We start from the raw sequence: 23,798 nt of genomic DNA on the forward strand, positions 1-23,798 counted from the left end.
GGATTAATCTGCCCTTAGTAAAAATGGCCAATTTGAGAAGAATGGGGAGGAGAATAAGGTATGCAAGGATAAAAACCTGCAATTATCTAGAAGTATCTGTTTGTAGACTGTCATTGCTAAACATTTCTAAAGGTACCTTTGTTGTCATTTTAAACATAAGGGTAAAGTTCCTCTTTAACCTCCCTGGCGGTATTACCGAGTGTAGCTCGGGGTTACTTTTCCATACCATAAGCGGTAACCCCGAGCTACACTCGGGAAAGCCGCATAGCATTTACTTACCTTGTCCCTCGAGCCTCGCTGTGTTCTGCGGCCGATGCCGGCTTCCGTCTTCCGGGTTCTGTCCCTTGTGAGCGTGAGCGTCGCAGGGGGCGGAACCGGCTGAATATTTTAAAAAAACAACGACAAAGACGAAAAAAAATTGAAAAAAAAATTGACCGCAAAATGACATGAAAACAAAAAATCATACCGCCAGGGAGGTTAAGGCAGACCTTTCATTGTTATATCATGACACAAGTGACTAAAATACATCTGCTCAATGTTTCAGTGTAGCATTAGGACTGAGTTAGGTTTATGCAGGTGTGAAATGGTATCATGTAGCTATTTCATGTATGTGATTGCAAAATGCAGAATCACATTGCACTGCTCTTTAAAATGGGACTGTGTCTTACACCAGCTCCCGCACCACCATCTAACACATGCACAAAGAAGATATAAACCCTAAAATGGATGACATTTAGTTTGCTAAAGCACTATGTACCATAAACAATTGTCAAGTTTTTTTTTTATTCATAAAATATTGTTATCACATCTTTTCCATCCTTTTTTTGTATCTCAGTGCTGCTGATTTCCTCTGGCTTCTCACAGCCACTTCCAGTCTATATGCCCTCTCTGCCCATCATTGCTCTGGATCGGCTTACTGACTTTGATAATACAGGATGCACAATGTCTGTCAGCACAGCCAATTCTACTCTCCCCCAAGGAATCATGTGACAATGCAGGAGTCACCCTATAACAAGAAGTGCCTGAACTGAACAGTAGCATGTCAAAGCTTATGTGAAAGTTTAGCAATAGGGTTTAGATCTACTGTGACACTTAATAGCATGAGACATACTGATATATTGCTTTTAAAAAGGACGTCAACATGCTTAGGTGACAGTTGGCTACAGTAAAACATATTTGCTCACTGAATGTATGCCAGGATAATGTGTTGAGTAGGCAGCGCTGATCTCAGCGTACAATATTATTTACTCAGCATCTCCTAGCAGGTGATGGAGACATGATATGAAAAATGAGACATTCCATGTGATGGCCAATGATTCTAGCTGACAGTAGTTTCATGTAGATAAAAGTTAGTTTGGCTTTGTTTTCTTTTCTATTTAAAGTAGCTGTTGTTGGTGATGCTTTGGCTTTCAAAAGTAAAGGAATTAGTACCAAGACCACTGAAGAGCAGTACAGACAGATCCACAAAACCATGTTATTGTCTAGCTATGTTTGACACCCTGAAGTCCAAAGTGTATTTAAACCCTAACAACAAACTTTTCTTAATTGTGGCCTTTTGGTCTGTTAAATATACAGAAAGCACTTTGTTATATCTTATATATGCTATATATTATATATATCACTTGCACTCTTTTTTGAGGACTACAGAAGCCCCTCTATGTTATGGAAAATTGATGAGGATTGGGGTTCCACAGCCCTATCTTGTTTTTCTTCTCTTGATACAAAAGGGGAAGTGAGTGTTGTCAAGCTAATGAATGAAAATGAGTTGGCAGAATCACCAGGTGAAAATAAAGGAACAAAAGTTTGAGAACATAAAAAAATATGCAGCCACCACATCAAAGGACTGGTATGCTGCAATATATCACATTTTTGTTTTTCAGTTTAGATATGCTTTTAGACACATATCAACATACTAAGAAAAAGATACGATGTAAGATGTAAAAGATGTCAGATATAAAACATTTATACCATCTGCGTTGGAGCTGTGCTGGCCGTTGTTTCCAACGCAGCCCCAGTGCAAGACAAGACAATTTGCCTTGTCATGGCTGGTGCCCATTCACACCACTGTATTGTGGTAGGAATGTAGTGGTGTGCGCTGAAAAAAACTAAGGAGTGCCGGATGCGTTACGATACAACCAACTCGCATCCTGCTGTGCCCGTAGAACTGAATTAAATTTCACTTGTGACATTTCAATAAAGTTCTAACAAAAAACACAGTGGGGTGCGCTGGAATAAGCGATGGGGCAGCACACACCAGACACTGTGCGATTAGCGTAGCGTCTGGTGTGAATGGGCCTTAACTTGGGCAGTCTCCTTATCTATATCCAAATGGCATCACACTTTGTTCCGCAAGCAATGTTTTCTATATATCTTTATTTATGTACAGTGAGGCTTTTTCTATACAGTATATATTTATATATATATATATATAGTAGATATATTGTACCTCAAAGTCATGGCTGTTGTTCTGAGCTCCCACGCTGAAGCTGGCACCATTGTATGAGGTAGCGTTTACTTTGGAAACTCCCAGACACAAGTTACGTGACACAATGCTGACAGACGGCTGTGAAAATTGAATCTTTAGTGCCAAGGCTTCTATTGTTTTTAGAGCTCTAAAAGCAACACAAGCAAAATAAAATGAAGTTATTGTTTATTCATTTTTTATTGACTACACATTCTGCTGTACTTTATGTATACAGAACTTTTCAAATCATTCACTAGCCCAGAAGACATTTACAGCTGAATATCCCTACCACAGTCATACAGACACACATATAGGACTAAAGGAAATCTTTACTGGGAGCAATATACAGGCTGCCATTGCTGATTTCTTCCAAAATTGTTACTTGCTTGGCTGTCTCTACAGAACCCGCAAGTACTGCATCTCTTTCACCACAGGTATCTTTTAAAGTGTATTTCAACTTTTGAAGCCAAATTAGGATAACACCTATTTTATATTTGTTCATTGTTGTCATTCACATGGCATAAGCTTAAAAAAAAAAAAAAATCTTCTTACAGCTTAAATTGCTTTTACTTGGTTTAGGGTTTTAAGGGTTAACATTTCTGCTTGCGTAAGTTTCTTTGCAATGTTAGGAGTAGCTGTGAGGGTTCTGGGGTGGTTTGTCCATTGTATGTTAATTTAGTGAATGAGAGAAACACAATTCTCAAATTTCAGTCCTAAATTTCAGTCCTAAGCCTTTCCATTAGGACAGACCACTGTGAAGGTGCTGAGAAAAACCTGGAATCAGAAATTGTGCCTGCTTTTAACAAAACATCTTAAAGGTAAGTAATGTTTTTTTAATAATTTTTCTTTATGCTGTGTGAATAGGATCACATAACAATCATAAAGAGGGGTTTTCTCAACTTTGGCTGCAAAAGTGGAAATACACTTTAAAGTCTATCTCCAATTGAACATAAAATGCTACCGTTTCAATGGGGCAACCTTGCTTCCCAACCTCAATTAAGAAAATATGTATTAAGAAATATTTTTTTAAATTATTTTTGTTTATGCTGTGTGAATAGGATCACATAACAATCATAAAGAGAGGTTTTCTCAAATTTGACTGCAAAAGTGGAAATACACTTTAAAGTCTATCTCCAATTAAACATAAAATGCTACTGTTTCAGTGGGGCAACTTAGCTTTACAACCTCAATTACAACCTCAGTTTCGATTTGTGCTACAGGGTGTTGCCATGCCACTTGATGTGCTATTAGTGTTCTGGCTTGCCAGACCCCTCTAACTGCTATTATGATGGCTGTTTTAAAGTTCTTTTGAAGATGTTAGATTCTTTGAGAAATGTTTACTCAAATTAAATGTTGTTGTTTTTTGTTTCAAGATGTCTGTAGGCTGGGACTGTTTACTGTGGTGGGGATGTGCCAATTCTCTGCTGCTCTTAAAGACAAAAGATGAACATCCAATCATTTTGAAAACTAGCGAATTTCAACAGAATGAGTGTGCCATGAGGTTTCCTGACTTAGTTTTTGGGTTCCCAGATCTCAATGATGTCACAGGGGGTTCTCAAATTTGACTGCAAAGGTGGAAACACACTTTATATTTACAATTTTGTATGATCTACTCTTACTTACTATGAAAATCTACCTATACTACAAATGTCAGAAGAACATTATTGTGTTATTGTATAGACATACTGTACATTAATAGGGGCATGCCAAAATCTAGACCACTACTTACTCAGAAGATGATTTTATTAATGCGTTGTCTGAGCTGCTAAGGATATTGGAGAACACATTTACAACTGTTGTCCCTAGATCAGCATTGATTTCAACGTCATTTACTATTTTCTTCAGTCTTTCGACAACTTCATCGACTTTCTCTGCTGTCATCTCTTGGCCAGTAAGATTTAGCAACTGATTAGCCAAGTCGTTTGCATTATCTGTTAAAGGATAATCAAACCTTTTTATATTCAAGTAGTATTAAACTCTCAAACTTTTTTTCAATAATGAATCCAGATCAAACATATATACATTGTCCAGCAAAGGGTTGCTTTACATTTTTGCCCAAACACTTACAATCATCAAGTTTCTGAATAGCTGCTTCCAAGTCTCTCAGCTCAGCTTCCCTGAACGCTCTGTCCAGTATAAGATCACAAAGGACAGTGCAGACTCCAGCAACTGTTCATCTACTAGCTTGGAGGAGAGAGGAGAGGGGGCCAGGGGGGAGGAAAGTATCTTGATTTGCTGGGTCTGTGTGTTTGTGGAGACACACACAGCTTACTAGCACACCCAAGGGTGACTGCATAGCACTCTGCTTGAGAAAGGAGTCATCTAAAACAGGAAGTCAGGACGAGTGCTCAAGAGACCAGCTAACTCTGCAGGAAACTAAAACTTTAAACATCAAGTAGCAGCATCCATTGTAAGTGATTTCATCAGCATTTGAAATAGTCTAAAAACCTTTTGGCTGTAATATCACTTTAATTCCGTACAATCCTTAGCAGAAACATTACTGTACAATTGGCGTCCAGATTGGCTTCCCGGCTAATCTGGAAGCCAGGTAGCGAGTCATTACACGCCTGCCCGGCATCCCAGCTAATCAGGAAGCCAGGTAGCGAGTCATTACACGCCTGCCCGGCATCCCAGCTAATTAGGAAGCCAGGCGTCAAGTCATTACATGCCACCCGGTATCCTCAATGGGACTTCTGGTATCGGTATTTGGTATCGGCGAGTACCGTAACAAAAATATTGGTACTCGATACTGGTAAAACAGTATCGGTCCATTTCTTGTAGAAAGCCCAAGAAAACTGCAAGGGAGGTTGAAAACAGTTATCCTCTGTTATTAATATTATCAAGGGAAGTCTTCTATGTGTCCCAAAAAGACAGCACCTGCCATAAGGTGCCCGCTAAGGGCACATCTTGTTTTAGAGGCGTTGACGAATGAAGTATTATTAGATTTGAAAGATCATTGTATAACACTCCTTTAAGTAGAAGGATTGCTAAGGATTCCACGATCAGCTACCTGTTTATGCTTTGGCTATGTACCTCTCTTACTCTTTATTCTAGAATGGGATGAAAATGCAACCATAATTTTGTTCTCTACTCACCCATGCAATCTGATAAATCTGGCTCACCCCAAAAGGATGTATAATTGAAGAGACCTAAAAAACTGTAGAAACAATAAGAGTTGTAAGAAGAATACAATAAAATAACATACTTCAATATATACAGAAACAGAGAGGTACACACAGGATGCATTCAAGAAATTTTAGTAAGTGTTCAACGTTTCAGTGAGGCACAGCCCACCTTTCTCAAAGCCCTTTCTCAAATCCCAATAGCAATAGTAAGAAAACAGTCCCGAAAAGTTTTACATCTACACGATCTTTTTTTAAGTGTCTACGTACAACATACTATAGACTGTGGATAAAAGAATTGCTATATACAGGCTCTTCAGAATTCACATACATAAATTAACCTATTAGTCATAGCTACTGGATGAACTAACAATGCAAAAATAATACCACGTATCCGAAAACATGCATCATAAAATTACAACTCAGGGATTATACTGGGACACAGTTACAGATAGAGAAACCGATCAATATTATTAAAGGGTAGCCAAAAACATATCCTGTTATTTTCTTAATATCATGTTCACTCACCAACTTTTTTACTCACATCAGAAGGGCAAATCTATCAGAGGCAGATTTTATTATTCCATCTGTACCTACACCACTTTCATTTTTGGGTCCACAATAGTCAGATTTAATTTCCTGCATTTTAGAATCTCAATATTCACCAGGCAGAGCACATATTGTACACATCTTCCAAACATATTGAAGTCCAAGGATATCATACTTGCCAGAGCTCATTTATTATCTATCTTACCAAATGCTCATGTGGTTTACATTACATAGGTAAAATGACATAAAAAATGAAAGACAGATTGACTCAACACCAATATTCTATACTGATTCCCCAAATAGAATTGGCTTTAGCAAGACATTTTGTGCAATATAGACATAGCGTAGCACAGCTATGGTTCCTAAACATTTCTTGGGTTCCTAAACTTTGCAGGGAGGCGGGGGCCACAGAGATCTGATTTTGCAAATACAGGGAAGTGAATTGGATTTCTGAACTAGAGACCAAACCTCCTACATGGTTAAACATTGATGACGAACTTCATCTGTCTGTAAATTTTGATAATTTAATATGGTTCCTTTTGTTTTTTCTACAGGAACAGAAATGTTTTGAGTTGTTATCAGGATTGAGGTTTTCTTTGAAGTGTATTTATGATGTACGTTCTCTGATGCACATTATTGTACTTGCATTAGTTTGCATTATTTTGTTGCATTGCATTGCATTTGTGTTAGTTTCTCTGGTTGCTATGACTGATTGGTTAATTTTGTAAGTCATTTCTAGTTAGCCTGCATTACATTGTACATTTTATTCAGTATGTTGTATGCACAGCCATGAGAAAGGATCTTGCAGATCCAAAACGGATTGTATGCATACTATTGTTATAGGGATTTTAAATAAATGAATGAGGTGCTGCAGTAATAACTGAGATCACGTTTAAATAAATATTAGGGATGCACCTATAACAGTTTTTCGGTATCGAGTACGAGTACCGATATATATTTTTTGGCTTCCTGATTAGCCAGAAAGATGGGCGAAGTGTAATGACTCGCCACCATGCTTCCTCTTAAGCCGGGAAGCCATCTCAATGCTCCCTTGTCACCAGGTGGCATGGAGCCGGCTTTCTGGCCAATCAGGAAGCCAGGGGGCGGGTAATAACTTGCCACCCGGCTTCCTGATTGACCAGCTTCCCGACCAATCAGGAAGCCGGGCGGCAAGTCATTACACACCGCCAGGTTCCTGATTGGCTGGGAACCTGGCTCCATGCTCCTCTGTCACCAGGTGATGAGGAACCATGGAGCCGACTTTCTGGCAAATCAGTAAGCCGGGGGGTGGGTAATGACTCGCCGGCCCGGCTTTCTGATTGGCCAGCTTCCTGATTGGCCGGGAGGCCGGCTCCATGCTCCCTGATGACGAGGGAGCATGGAGCTGGCTTTCTGGCCAATCAGGAAGCCCGGTGGCGTGTAATGACTTGCCCCTGGCTTCCTGATACCGTACAATCTGGTATCGGAATAAGTATCGGGAGCATTTGGTATCGATATTGGCACCAATGCCAATACTAATATCGGTATCGGTGCATCCCTAAAAAATATATCTCTATGTACACAAATGTTAATAAAAAAGTGACAATTTACACCAGTAATATGTAAAGCTTAATTGTGTCTTTAAAAAAATAAATAAAGCAAACTATGCTGCATAAAAATAATGAGGGGTATTTATAAAAACTGATGCTTACGAAATATGGACCAGTTACCCACAGTAACCAATCAGCTTCTCTCTTTAGTTTGTTCAGTTACATTTTGAAGATGAAAGACAGAAGCTGATTGGTTACTATGCACAGCTGCTCCAGATTCTGCCTTCTCCCATTTTGATAAATTCCCCTTTTATTGTCATACTTGCTTCTGTTTAAGGCAAGGACCGCTGCCCTTTGTGTGAGTGCATTATTCTATTTCCAGTGGTCCAATCTGCATCTTGCACAGTCACAACTACTTCTCTACTTCTTTGGGAAGCGCCTACCACCTGCTGATTGGCAAGAAGTAGATGTAACTGTGCTGGCGAATTGCCTCTGTTCTGAAACTTTGGGCAGTGTTATCAGCCCTGCCCAGTTGTCTGTGGACCACAGAACACCTTCTTTTGTTATGGAGCTGTGAAGAGGTGGAGATGTTCCATAGTCCACATCTGGAGCAAGTGGCCTAGGGTGAGTGAGTGTTGTCACTCTATGACAGTAAGTGTGCTACTGGAAGGATCACAAGATAAAAAAGAAAAAAAAAACTAAAAAAAAAAAGAAAACTAATGCAGTTACTGCATCTAAGAAGAGTTTTTCTTGGGTTTAGACACACTTGGGGCTGGTGCAGACTTTGGCGATAGTGTGTGGACACAGTGGTTGCCGAAAGGCCCCATTGATTTCAATAGTGTAACATCCGTGCAGCAATCACTGAAAAAAGGTACATGTACCTTTTTTGGCGCCACACACCACACAGTTTTTTAAACAGCGATTGTGCACAATTGCACGGGCGGTATCGCGGTGGGAAACTGTGATCTACCTGGGGCGACTGGGGTGCCCTTAGAAAATAAGGGCACCGTCATCGCGATCAATGGTGTGCGATTACATGCCCAGGTGGCAATCCATGCGGTTTCGTGCATGATCTTTGCACGGTCACGGGTCACCCAGTGTGAACCTGGCCTTAAATTAGCACATTCAGTGGTACCTCGGTTCACGAACGCTTCTGTTCGCGAACAATTCGGTTTGCGAACAGGAAGTTCAGCAAAATTTTGCCTCCGTTCGCGAACTCCGATTCGGGTGACGAATACATCTGCAGCCATTTTCCCTACTCTGGCACATGGTCATGGCTTCCTCTAGTCGAGATCACAGTTTGATTCGGTTCACGACCAAATCGGTTCGCGACCAGAATCGCGGAACAAATTAAGTTTGTGAACCTAGGTACCACTGTATTATGGTAATGCACTATTGATCCTGCTCCTCATCACTTTAACCAAGCAAGGAATATTGCAAAATATAAATATTCTCTGGAAACATGTTTTTTAATGACTGACTCCAGTCTTCATCTCCTATTGTGTTTTTCTTGCACTTGTAAACATTGGTGCCATCGTTTATGGTGCAAACCTAGAAAGGATGCACTCTGACCTTTTCATGATAGAAGCAAACATACATAATAGTGATATACATTGACATGTTGTCCTAGAAAAAAATGTTTAGCACCATAAAACCATTAACCATAAAAATCTAGTAAAGAGTGAGTATTAAATGCATTAACTGTTTGCACTGTATCAACCTATACAGAGTTGAGCTCTGCTTGAAAAATGTCTGCAACATAGTTACATAGAAGGTAAGGCTGAATAAAGACACAAGTCCATCAAGTTCAACCTATGTGTGTATGTCTGTAATATATTTGGCTCTTAGTAGTTGCCATAAAGTTGTTTCTACTAACTAACTAAGAAGCCTATATAAAAGTTTCTTGAATGTATCTATGCTATCAGCAAATACTACTGACTGTGGAAGGGAATTCCACATTTTTACTATACTTACAGCGAAACACCCGTTACGCAGTCTAAGATTAAACATCCTCTCTACTAACCTCTTGTTGTGCACTCCTGTCATTAATAGAGTTCTTGGTGTAAACATCTTATTCCAATTATTGTGGTCCCCATTAATGATTTAAAAAATTGCAATTAGGACCTAATTGCAACATTACTGAACAAGCCCAGTGGAATGTGACAAAATACTGCTTGATATAGAGCTTGGTAGAAACAAACACTAAACACACAGAAATGATGGAAGGCCTAGCACACAGCAGACATCAGTATTTAAAAAGTTATTTTCTGTAACCAACTGTCAAAACTTCCAATATCTACCATTTTCAGAGATGTCAATTTTGCAAGAATACATTTGTATTCAACTGAGCATTATCTTAGTTATATTACATTGTAATTGTTTTAATAGTAGCTCTTGGTTCTTACCATGTCCTTTTAGCTGTATACATAGGGCTTTTTAGACATTGTATTTCCTGTGTATTATTTGGTTTTGTTTGAGGCCACTGGTATAATGGTGGGTCCTGCTCACTTGGGCAAAATTCTGAAAGAGAAGACTTATAATTAATATGACCCTAATACAATGATACTGTGGACACATAATCAGTATAGGTCCAAAATGTCTCTGGCACTAAACTAATGTCACATTGCTCAATCCTAAAACTCTAAATGATTAATGACCATTAATTCATCATCAATGTCTATTCCGTTGTCGATAGGTATCAAGTTTCACCAAGCCAAACATTTTACAAAACAGATGGTTATTTACTCTGGAAACAATGTTTTTAGAAATACTGAATTGCTGCCTTGAGTCTTCATTGCCCATTGTTTTATTAGCATATCCTAAGAGCAAATATAAAAACTTACATCCCACCTTTAACCACCTCCAGCGGGTTCACATAAATGTATGTACTCCGCTGGAAGTGGTTATACCAAGAACACGGCTGCTGCTTCTGTTTAAACAGCAGACGATTACTGTTTAAATGCAAGTGATCCGGCATCTGTACAGGCGCCAGATCGCTTGTACGGTGCGGCACCGCGTCCCCCCCATCACTTCAGGTGTCACTGGCCACAGTCTCCGGCTCGTAGAGCCAGAAGAAGAAGTTGGTGAAGCAGATCTCTGCTTGGTCAGCTTCTTTGGGTTCCCTAGGTGACATTAAGCGGTCTATTCACAAAGCTGCCGAAGGATCTGGCCGTAGCTTCGGCCGATCCTTCGGCTGGCTTCGGCCACAGGACCCCTTCGGTTCAGGAGAACAGAGGGGGTGCTGTACGGGCTATTCACAATAGCCTGTACAGCTCCCGATCACGGCCTCGCAGCTCAGTCGAGCACTGAGCCGTGCTGAAAGCCAAAGCTGGCCGAGCAGCCAGCCATTGGCCGGCCGACAGCCTGCTTCTGACAGCTGGGCGGAGCCAGCCGTGATCTTACGGCTGGCTCCGGCCACTTTCAGAGAGATCAGCGTCCCTGGTTGCTAACCAGGGACACTGATCTCCAAACATCTAACTCTCCATGGCGCCCCGGGAGTCTCCTGCTCCCGGCCGCCAAGGAGAAAAACCCTGCTGTGTCTTTTTTCTTTATTCTGACACGGAGCGATGTCAGAATAGAGAAAAAAAAAAAGAAAAATTCCCATTCAAAAGCATTGGGACATTACTATTGGCTATTGGCTATATCAATAGCCAATAGTAAACTAGCATTGTACCCGCCCTCTGCTGATGGACCTGATGGGGAACTGAAAAAGAGGGCGGGTACAATGCTAGTTTACTATTGGCTATTGCAAATTGAAATAGCCAATAGTAATGTCCCAATGCTTTTGAATGGGAATTCGTCTTTTTTTTTCTCTGTTTTCTCGCTCGTGTCAGAATAAAGAAAAAAAAAGACACAGTGGGGTTTCTCTTCTTGGCGGCCGGGAACGGGGGGCTCCCAGAGCGCCCAGGAGATTTTTTTAATTATTTTTTTTTTACAGCAGCAGAGCCGCCGGACAATAGGAAACTATTGGGCAGAGCTAGCTGTCACTGCTAGCTCTGCACAATCGTTTTCTATTAACTTTTTTCTACTTTTTTCACTCTTTTTCTGTTCTGCTCGGTGCCTCTGAGGGACCGAGCAGAACAGCCGAGCCAAATGCCGCTCGGCGGCATTCGGCTATTCTCTCACTGCTGTTCGGGATCTTTCAGAATAGCTCGAACAGCAGTGTGAAGCCTGCCAGATGTTGGATCAGCTGAGTCGAACTCCTTCTGCACTTCAGGTGCTAAGCATGTTCAACATGCTAAGCATGTTCGGCTGATCCGAAGCCACACGAAGCAAGCCGATGTACGGCTGATTTCAGCCGATGTACGGCTGAAATCAGCCGTACCAGCCTGAAGTGAATAGCCGAACAGTGTTCGGCTCACTTCACTTCTGATCGGTCATTCACTCGGCTGCCCTCGGCAGCTTTGTGAATAGACCCCTAAGGGTCTGAAAGACCCCTGATGTCTCCATAAAGAGGACCTGTCACATTATAATTGCTATTACATAGGGGTCTCGTTACCCCCTATGCAATAGCAATAGAGGTGAGTGTAAAATGTAAGAAAAAAAAGTTTACAAAATTAAACATAAACAAATTTAAAAAATAACACGCGTTGGATGCGCCTACGTGCAAAAATAAAAATTGTGCCACACATGGTACATAGCGTCGTGAGCATCGGAGTGAGAACAATAATTCTAAGCCCATAAATCCCTGTTAGCACTAAACTGATGAGCCGTAAAAGCGTTTAAAGCCTATGGGAAATTTTGGGTGTTGTAGATTTTTGCGGCTCCACGGACACACGCAATTTTAAGGCTTGACATGTTTGGTATCTACTTACTCGGCGTGACAATATCTTTTATATTTTACCAAAAAAATTGGGCATTATATTCTGTTTCTGTGCACTAAATTTAATTTTAATGTATTTTATCCTAAAAATACCAGTTTGATAAACATTTGCGCAAATACCGTGCAACATAAAAAATTGCAACTAGCATCTTTTTATTCTACAGAGCCTCTGCTTTCAGAAAATATATCATTGTTGGGCAGCAAGTGGATAATGACAATAATAATTATATTTAACAGGCGTTCTCTACAGGAATGTAGGTACATTTTGTAGGTACAAAATTCTAAACATTTATTTCCAGTAATCCTGTCATTCTGTGTTCAATAACAACAGAGGAAACCAATAGAGTCATAAAACCTAATATAACTGAATATGTGTGTTTGTTTAGAAAATCAAACCAAATTGTAGTTATTATTGCCAATGCTATTGTCTTGATTTTATAACTGAGCCCAATTGCGTCTTTGCAGCAAAATTACAAATATTCCTGCAGACAGTAAATTCAAATGTAATACAAAGATATATAAGGTAGCTTGAACTTACCAACTGGTGACACAGTTAATTGTGTGAGTGTCAGACCGCTGAGAACATTAGAGCTTTGATTAATCTTGTCCATAATTGTATCTTTTTCCAAAACAATGTTGTTGCTGTTATTGTACACCAGTAGAGCCCATATAACAAATCTACCAAATAAAAAAGAAGGTAATAATTAGAGAGGAAAAATTAATAAAAAGTATATGCATAGAGAGGAATAAAAAGTGTTTTGCATAGTGCAAGTTTAATGACAGTTGACCTGAACTGAAAAAATAAAGCTTGCACGGCTGATTTCAGATGGAAGATTTTTGAAAAAATAAAAAAAACAACTGGGTGGAGCTAGCAGTGACAGCTAGCTCCGCCCAACTGTTTCCTATTGGCCGACACCTGCTAGAGTCCTCTAGCAGGTCCCGCCCAATGAGTAACAGCTGGGCGGAGCCGGACGTGACATCACGGCCGGCTCCGCCCAGTTGTTATTGTTTAATGACAGATCAGCGTCCCCGGGTCATTTGGGGATGCTGATCTGTCATTACAACTGGGCGGAGCCAGCCGTGCAATCACATAGTGAATAGCCCGTACAGCAGCCCTTCAGTTCAAATGAACTGAAGGGCAGAGGCGACCGAAGAGAGCCGAAAGAGCAGCCGAATCTAAGGCTGGATCCTTCGGCTCCTTTGTGAATTACCCTATTAGAAATGTTTATTGTGCCTAAGCAGTACCCTGAAACATTTACCTTATGTCTATAATGCCTCCTCCACAATAGCAGTACACTTCCCAATATGTGAGTGTGCCTAGGCATTCCTTTGCCCACAGCCTCATAGCTGTATATCTGCAGTGTGGGATATAAGGCACTGCTGCCTCCTACTTCAAGGGGTGCATTTATTAAAGGCAAAAGTTCACTTTGAAAATCTAAAGTTAAGTCCACTTTAGTCCACTGGGCTCTAGGCATTTTAGACAGTAAAATAAATGTATACTTATCTACCATCCATAAAAAGGAGTATCCAATATTGGATCATATGACCTGGAGCACTGGAGGCCAAGCACTGGGATACTAATGAGAGGTGCTCTGTGACTCTGTGACCTGCTTTTGTCCATTTTATTTGTCCCATAATTGCTGTTTGAGCAGTAAAGTGGACCAGCTTGTCATCCGATGTGCACTGCAGCACATCTCATTGGCCTCCAAGTCTGAATTTTACTGTACAGGCCAATACCACGTCAAATGACGGTAGTTACATTCAATGCATTTAATATGCTTTTAATGAATATATGAGTACATCAGTTAGTGTTTTATATATTCCTGGTGTTCAACCACAACTATTAGTATGGAATGCGACATAAAAATGTAATCACCTTTTCGCAAGACAATAACCCATTATGTTCACGTTTCTCTCAGCTAAAAAGTGTTGATAAGATGGTCAGTCATTATGGCATATTCTATCATGCATGCAGCATACCTTCAGTTTTAAACCACTCCTGTAACACAGCCCTTGACCATTTCCTCTATAATGTCTTCAGTCTATGACAGTCTTCTGTAGTAGTATATATAATTAATAGAAAATGCTGCCCTTCGGTGACATCAGGGATGCATTTGCGGTCCCACGTACTACGTAAGTTGACAGACACTGCACTGCCTAAGTTCATCAGCTGAAGCTGTGTTCACTTTAATTATCTAATTATAGTCAAACACAAATACTGTTTTTTTTCAATAATTCTTGTTCATAAATGGATGATCGAAATGAACACAGTTTCACAGGGAAAAAGCTATCCTTTAGTAAATCCTTCCCTCCAGAAGAGGCAACTTTACTTAATCCAAGCTTGGGAACTCTGAGGCATTTGGATGTCCCGGGCATGTTCTTTGTATTTTATTAGTGATTTTCAAATTCCTATTCTGAAAATGCATTGCTATCTGAATCATGTTTATAGGACAATCACCAGGAAATATTTTAATTGCAGTAACACAGCTCATCTTGCAACCTAAACCTAAAATTGTATGGCCACAATGGAACATGCCAACTCTTGATTTAGAAAGTAATGCTGCAGTTTGCAAACTTCCAATTAGTTCCTGCCCTCATTAAGTAAAGATAGAGCACCTTATGAAAAATAGCCCAACTGAACAAAAAATATTAAATGATATCATAAAGCTAAATTTATGCCAAAGACCATATTTTAAGCAGCTAATCCACTATGTTGGAAACATTACCCTTGATTGGCTTTGTTCTCCACAGCTCTAACAAATCTTTCATGGCTCTTTGTTAAGCTAAAATGAAAAAAAAAAACAAAGAAATGGTTACCCATTGTATTTTAGTGAACATGTACTTTCTTTTTACATATTTAACCAGTTATAGTCATTGGGCTTGCTACATCTGCCCAATAAAACTTCATTTAAATACTTTGGGCACATTTAGTATGCCCAGCACCTCCTCCTCTCCACGGCTCTCTTGTTAAAAGTACCAGCGATTCCCAGCTGTTATTTTAACAGCCAGGTTTTTTTTTTATTGCACAGGAACAGAGTTTGAACATATTAGGTTTGGTTGTTTTTTTTTTTTTTTGTACCTTGCTTTTATATTTTTCTTAAATGTCATATGATTCTTATATGTCCTACCCTATTATATTTGACCTTTTATAGAATTACACTGTGTATCTGAGAAAGTGACAAGTCATCACAAAATGCATTTTTGGTGTTAATAAATGTTTGCTTCATTATGTTAGCATTCATCAGACAATCATTCCTTTGCATTACTTTTGCAAGAGCGACCAGCTTTAAAATCTATGTGGAAAGTTATTCTTATCCTCCCGAGCGCTGAATAAAAGCTGCATACATCATCTAGGATGTGGATACCCGCAATATCTACAGATGTAGGTTCTATCATCCCCATACTTCACTTTTAACTAAATTATTTTTTTCTTGTTACTCTCAGAAACTACTACACTATAAGGGCTCGCCCAACCGATCCTCTTTCCTTTTTTTCTTGTGGCTGCCTGGTGAACTTTATTGTTTCCCCTTTGAGAACCATATGACCAAGATTCAAATAAATACATAAACTGTGTTCTTATTTAACTTCTTAGTAACCCCAATCAGCCTGAAATTATTCCTTCCTCCTCTTCTCTCCTTAGCTATTATTTTGCTGATTTTTTTTGTTTCTATATTTTGCTATTAATATTTTTTTGTTTGTTTTCATATATTTGTTTCTTAATTTTTTTGACACATTTTTAAAAAAGGTGCAAACATGAAAAAAGTCTATTTAATTTGTAAATAACTTTGCTATGCTTTGTAATAGAAACAACATTTTAGTGTCATCTTTCAAAGAGGAATTATACAATAGAATGTACACTTTTTATCATCAGGGAACACTTAAAAATAACACTGGTTAAACTAGAAAAAAGTACACTTTATGTTTGTTACAGCCTTTGTCTATAGTTTGCATAGAAAAAAAATACAAAATTTTGGACAATATTGTTGAGAAACCCTTGATTGTACTAAACAAAACAATATATGTATTACTTTCTTATCTTACTCAAAGTTATTGTCAATCCCATTCCTGAAATGTAAAAATGAACCTGTGTATAAGGGGTATACAGGTTTGAGAGCTGAACTGGTCAAATATAAAAGTTCTGCTTGAAATGAAACACTGTAATATGTTTGCTAATACCATCATTAGCCAGAAAAGTGTGCCCCTTTGTATTTAAGTTTAACTTTGTTAATGACTTTCCCTGACCTAGCTGATATGAGCCAACTGCAATTCTGCTCTTCTAAGAAATTGCCTCAGTGGACAGTAAAGACACTCTCATTGGACATTTTTTTGCTTTTATTTTCTTGATTATCTTTATGCACTGGCCAAGCTGTCCATCTAAAGTGACAGTTAGGGGAATTGGGCGAAACTACTATACTGATAGGGTTGCTTTAACCCCTTCGTGACGGGAGACGTACACTGTACGTCCAGCCACAAAGGGACCAAATGACTTGTCACGTACACTGTACGTGACGAGTTATGTGCTTCTTTAGAGGGCTGTTAAACGCTGAGAATCAGCTTTTAACATTCATTAATGGATGCCCTTACTACAGAGGCATTCATTAATGAAAGGGTTAACCTTTTTCAGACACCCGATACCTTAATATCGGGTGTCTGAGAGTCAAAGCAAAGCGGACACAGATGCCGGCTTTTGCCGGCATTCTGACAGCTCGTATAGATCGAGAGATATCTCTCTCAAGCTATACTGGGTTTTTTTTTTTTCTTTCATGAATAGATACAAAATGTGTCTATTCCTACAATGTATCTATTCCTGGAAGAAGAATGTTTGTTTGCTGATCGTTGTTGCAACAATCAGAAAACATTTAGTAACAGCTGAATCCTGAACTGCTGCAGGATCAGTGTCACTAACTTATTATCGGCTGTTCTGAAGTTTGAAGCAGCCTGATAATAACCAAAAATTTATTAATTTATCATGCAGTAACAGTGAGATTAATTCACAAAATCTGCTTGATATAATTAAATAAATAAAATAACATTTTTAAGTTAAAAAAAAAGTGAAAAGTGTAAAAAAAAAAAAAAATTGTGAAAAGTGTAAAAAAAATAAAAAAATGTGTAAAAAATAAAATAAAATAAGGGACAAATAAATGAATGTATTTATTGCATTTTTTTAGCTGTGCTGGTTTTGTAAAAAAAATACTACAAATCAAAACTGGGAAAAAAGTGTTTTTTTTAACGTTTTTTTTCTCTTTTTTTATATTTTATTTGTCCTAAGTGAGGCGTTAGACACACATATGTGATATAAATATGTAGCCCTATCTGTCCTCCAAAAAACAATATATAATATGTGTGGGTGCACTTTGTAAGAAAGTATATTACTGACGTGGAAGAATCACACAGCAAAAATGTCAAAAGTGTGTCAGTCATTTACGAACAGAAACTAAAAACAAGCTCAGTCATGAAGGGGTTAAACCTTTCTTTCCAAAAGAAAATTGTTGCTGTAAGTGCTGAAAAGTGTTAGATGGAGTTTTAATTTATCGATTACTTAAAGTGCATCTAAAACTATGGGGTCTATTCACGAAGCAGCCGAAGGATCTAGCCGTAGCTTCGGCCGATCCTTTGGCACCAAGGACACTGATCTCCAGGCAGCAAACTCTCCCGGGCGCTCCATGAGTCTCCCTCTCCCGGCCGCCCATGAGAGAAACACTGCTTTTTCTTTTTTTTCTTTATTCTGACATGGAGCTGTGTCAGAATAGAAAAAAATATATATTTTTGCCCATAGGAATGCATCGCTAGATTCCTATTGGCTATTTCAATTTGCAATTGCCAATAGTAAACTAGCATTGCACCCGCCCTCTGCTGATGGACCTGATGGAGAACTGCAGCTCACTTCAGTTCACTTCAGGTCGGTCTTTCACTCGGCTGCCTGCGGCAGCTTAGTGAATGGACCCATATATGTCCATCTTAAATACCCAGTCCACAGGATGACAATGAATAGTTCTGTCATCCTGTAAAAGGAAGTGGAGAATCCACACATCTACTGGCAGCATTGTTCCAAATTACTGCCCAGCTCTCCGCTACCGTCATTTGTCTGTTTGACTATGGTATCAGAACTGTCACTGACCATTATGTGCAACAAGTTTTTTTCTACTGAGAAGTTCCCAAAATCACAAAAATTAATGGAAGCCCAAGACACATTACCACCAGATCTGACCTTAGCTACAGCGGATATCAATGGACTTTAGAAGCCAATATAGAGCAGAGAAATGTCAGTCACAGGAGCAATGCATGGCAACATTTAGGCCCAATACGCTGTGCATTTAGCATGACATTCCTCCACACAGTGCCTACGTGCCATTCCCAGCACATCACACTTCTGTTTTTTTCTGGTTTACCATTATTGTCACAAGTGAGATCTAATTCGGTCTGTGCTTTACAGCAAGCTGCACATTTTTCAGTGCACCAATTGCCTTCCCTTGCATTGGGACTGAGCAGAAAACAAGGGCCAACGCAGCCCTAATGCATCTGATGTGAATTGGCCCCTAGGCCTGGTTCACACCTGGGCATTTTACAGCGCGTTCCTACGTGCTATAAATTGATGGAGGTGCCCTCCGCACACCTTTCAGCAGTCCCGGCCAACAATCAAATGGTGCTCGAAGTAACTTCACGGATGACACCGTGCAAAACACAAGATTGAAGAAAATAGGTCACCAGCACTCCATAAGTTAAAATGAATGAGTCCTTTTAATGGACAATGATGTCACAGAAATCCAACATGAGCCGACGTTTCGGGGCCACACAGGGTCCCTTCTTCAAGGCAAGAGATGTGACAATGTAATAACATCCACAAGCTACATATATACCCCACTCAACATGTGAAAACCAATGATTGCCTATGGGCATGGTTTCCACCTGGGCGTTTTACATCGCGTAGGAACGCGCTGCAAAACCCCCAATGCCCAAAGAAGTACAGGAGCTTCTTTGGGGCGTATTTGCCGCGCGTATCCATTAGGATACAGCCGGATAGCCCTCGTAAACAAATTGCGGTAAAAATGCGAGGCACGAAACGTGCGGCAAATGCGCATATTCGGTATGCCTAGGTGTGAACCCAGCCTTACTGAGCTACTTCCTGATGTAAACTATTAAGTTCCGGTTAAAGGTACCCTTTGGTTCAAACCTTGCCTCCAATCAGTCTTTGGAGAAAGAGAAAGCATTTGTTTAAATTATCTTACTAAACATTTTACTCACATGGTTTTTGGCATTTAAAAAATAAATCAGTCTATGTGCTGATTTCTCAGTACACATACAGTACATAAATCACCACAAGAGGATTACCTGGTATTAATGATTGCTTGTATGTCTCTGGCATTCCTTGTGTTAATCATCTGAATGCTAGAACAAAAAAATGGCAAATTTTGCAACTGTTACATTGTTAAAGGAAGCTCATACAAAGGGGCAAATGTAGGCTGTCAAATGTTAGTTGAATGGCTGTCATGCTGATTCAATGGCTTCAAAATCTTGAGCCAATGGCCTAGCAAACTTTGATTTAATCCATGGAAGACCTGTACCAGTGTGACTAAGAATATTGAAGCCAGAGAATGCCAGTCAACTGGCACAGGCAAAAAGCACAGCACATCACAACCTTGCAAATATTCAAATGTGTAAAGAAATGCATGTGTAAAGAAATGCACAACTGGAAAAAAGTACTCCCTTGATATGAAATTATGTACGAAATACAGAAGTAAAGCCTTAATTTTTTTGTTATTTTCCTGCATATTTATAGTGAATGCAACTTCACCTTATTTACTAAGCTAGGTGAACATTCACTTTGCTAAGTTAACAGTCTGTATTACTTTAGTAAATCAACCCCAATGATTTCATTATAACATTGTAATGCACTTTAGGTGTAATTCCCAAGACTAACTATACCAAAAGAATGCTATAGTTAAGTGACTTAATTTTGTAAGATATTTATACAAAATATTTCTCCATTAATTACATAATTATGAGATTTTTGAACAACAGGCAGTTTTGCAATTGTCTTACCTCATATTTACAACAAACACCGAATAATCCCAATTCTGAAATGTCATGTTAAGCTGGAAAAAATACACATATCACACATATTAAACTACAACAACATTTATAACACTATTGAGAATAACACTCAAAACTGCTGAGTGCCTACATATTGAAAATAATTGACCCATTTCCTATCAACAGTAACTAAAAGGAAAGAGAATATTTTGGAAAGTGTTTAAATTGTTCTTTGTCTAGGTCAAGTATGTTATTTTACAGCTGAACTAAATTTCCTGCCTTAAAATCATATGCCTGTTTCCTATCTTCATGTATTTCTCTTACAGTTCAAAACCCTACCTATTTTTTCCAGCAACGCCTCATATTATCTCTTGCTTTGTTTAAATGAACTACAGAAATAATATAGAGGTGCAAAATGCGTTTCAAAATGTTTCTCTCTATTATTCTGCAAAACATTGGGTAATGACGGGAAGAATAACAGGTATGTGTTCAAATGATTACTATTAAAGATGAGCAAAGTGATTTTGGCAAAAGTTGATTTTTCAGCCAAATTACAGATTTTGCCACTGACATTTCCCTGAAGCTGAAACGTATTTACATTTGTCTACTATCCTTTACATTCAATTACTTAACTTTTATTACTTTAAAAAAGTAAGTATTGAGGGGCCACTATTGGCTCAAAAATTAATCCAGGGTAGTTGAAAGTAGCTGCTGTAACCTTCAGAAGGCATTTAAAAATCCACCAAAAACCAACTAGATTTTACCTTTACCAATGACTGCAGTGCAATTCACCAAAATGGCATAATTCACTGGAATCTATTGGTTTTTCTCTGACATTTCGGAGAAATGTAAACCCAAGTTTTTGGTTTTTATGTTTTGTTATGTGACCCATCAACTCAAAATATGGAAAGAATATAACCTGATATCTTGAAAAGCTGATAAACAGAGTGTGAGACAAATATTTTTAATTGGCTTCTTTTATTCACCTCGTGTAAGTGTTGGAGATTTCTAATGAATCATATTATATCAATTAATCATATCATGTCATCTAAATATGCATCGGTTGGATCTTAATGACCTCAAACATGGGAACTTCATGGTATGACTTTGGCTTGTATGTGTGCTTATTTTTAGTACACTGATCTATTCTGACCAAGACCCTAAGTGGTAGCAGCCCTAGACTCTACACCTTGTGGTGTATTAACAGCATGCTTAAAGAAAACCTGTGCTAAAAATGTAGGCTGCCAGTGCTGACCTCTCCTTCAAAAAATGCCAGATTCATCTATTGACCTTCAAAACGTTTTATGAAGCTCATTTGGAACACATATGCAAATCTGGAGTTCTAACTTCTCTTTGGCTTCAACTGCTGCATGTCTGTTCTGGGCCAGTGAGTAAAGGTACTGAAGCCAGAGACAGACAGGCACCTATCATTTTCAGAGGAAGGTCAACCTACATATTTATTTTAGTACAGGCATTCTTACAAGACCAACTCCAAGCAGCAATGTCACCACACAGACAGCAATAAATAGATTCTAACCCTTCCCCACTGTATCTAAAATAATTGTGGATGCAATGTTTTACTGGCTCAAAGGCAAAAAATGTATAAATGTGCTTTTTTCTTTTAAGAAGTGTGCATTCGGTATTTGTGGGATTTGTCTTTAAATAACACAGTAGCCAACAACATCCAAATCCAAACATCCAAATCCAATTACATGATTATTGGATTATTATAAACACATTAAGATAGAGCAAATACTATCATACAATTGCTCTGTAAATGTTTAAAATATCAAGGAAAACCTTATAAACAAATATTTACAGAATCTAAAAAAAGCATGGTATAATTTTTCAAATGTAAACCATATTTATGGATTGTACTTACCCAGGTAGACACTGTATTTTGGACAATCATTTGATCACTTATGTTTATTGACACAACAGTAATTCCAATCCTGTAAAATGTGCCACCTGCACAAATGACAATGATAGTATCAATGCTAAAGCACACTGAAAATTACTATAAATATCAACTACCACCATGGATACATATCTGATACAGCAAATGGTTACTATAATAGTATTCAATAATCTAGGCTCTAGTGAGTATCTATGTTAAAGAAAGCACATTAAGTTAAATGAAAGTGTGTAACAGGAAACAAAAAAAATAAAGGCCCCACCACCTTGTCAAAACAAACTTTGTTTCTTACTTTATTACTATATTACCATTTTTATATTTGAAATTCCACTATCTTAAATTAAGGTGGCAAGCAATAATAGTTATAATTGTTATAGGCAGGGGAATGTTTCTGTAGATTGGCCATAGATGGGTGATTTAAGTTGTTCTGGAAGATAGGATTAAAGGAAATTCACTTTCAATCTGTGATGTTATCTGACCATGAGTGTCAGTACAATGACACAAATTAGCAGAGAATGTATAGGAGGCTAGACAGGGCTGGATTTAAAGCAAATGATGCCCTAAGCACAGCCCAACAGTTGTACCCTCTACTGTCTAACTGACAAGATATTAAGACTCAATAAGTGATGAAAAGGACAGAACAGTTTGACATTTTCAAAGCCTTCTTTACAGATTGGACATGGATCAAGCAACTGATTGAGGCCTTTCATTTAGAAATGATGAGGCACACCACTCCTTTGAAAAACGATTAAGAATTAGGAAGTCAACGGGGCTCATCTACAGTCATCTCCCAGCCTGGAGACAAAAAGGCGCAAAAAGGATAAGGCCTGGTTCACACCTGGGCGTTTTACAGCGCGTTCCTACACGCTGTAAAACGCTCAACATGTGAAAACCAATGATTGCCTATGGGCATGGTTCCCACCTGGGCGTTTTACAGCACGTAGGAACGCGCTGCAAAACGCCCTGCGCCCAAATAAGTACAGGAGCTTCTTTGGGGCGTTTTGCCGCGCGTTTCCATTGGTATTCCCGAGTGTGAATCGGGGTTAACAAAGCGGTAACCCCGAGCCACACTCGGGAATACAGCGTACAGGTCTTACCTTGTCCGCGATCCCCAAAGGAAAAAAACTGAAAAAAAACATACCGCCAGTGAAACGCGCATTTCACTGAACGAAAAAAAAACGCGAAAACAATGAGCTGAAAAACGAGCATAAAAAATACAGGTGTGAACCCAGCCTAAGTGCACTTTGTTTTAATGAGCAATTATACTTTAATGACATCATATGTATGGGACAAAAATGTATGGTGCCCCTTGCTGTTTGCTCTAAACATATGCTTACTTTGCTTAATGTTTAAACCAGTCCTGAAG

General features: G+C 38.9%; 1 protein-coding gene across 1 annotated transcript in view; it reads right to left on the reverse strand.

The window, feature by feature from the left end:
• Window positions 1-23,798, reverse strand: part of ADGRG6 (adhesion G protein-coupled receptor G6) — a 140,821-nt gene that overhangs the window by 27,797 nt on the left and 89,226 nt on the right. The window contains exons 7-14 of the mRNA XM_018557213.1: window positions 22,400-22,485; window positions 20,527-20,579; window positions 15,213-15,269; window positions 13,025-13,164; window positions 10,070-10,184; window positions 5,560-5,621; window positions 4,194-4,395; window positions 2,447-2,612 (exon numbers count right to left, since the gene is read on the reverse strand). Of these exons, the coding sequence (XP_018412715.1) occupies window positions 2,447-2,612; window positions 4,194-4,395; window positions 5,560-5,621; window positions 10,070-10,184; window positions 13,025-13,164; window positions 15,213-15,269; window positions 20,527-20,579; window positions 22,400-22,485 (881 nt within the window). The remainder of the gene's footprint in view (window positions 1-2,446; window positions 2,613-4,193; window positions 4,396-5,559; window positions 5,622-10,069; window positions 10,185-13,024; window positions 13,165-15,212; window positions 15,270-20,526; window positions 20,580-22,399; window positions 22,486-23,798) is intronic.

Source organism: Nanorana parkeri, unplaced genomic scaffold (genome assembly GCF_000935625.1).
Source record: "Nanorana parkeri isolate BGI_ZX_2015 unplaced genomic scaffold, ASM93562v1 scaffold273, whole genome shotgun sequence".
In the NCBI taxonomy this organism is placed as follows: Eukaryota; Metazoa; Chordata; class Amphibia; order Anura; family Dicroglossidae; genus Nanorana; species Nanorana parkeri.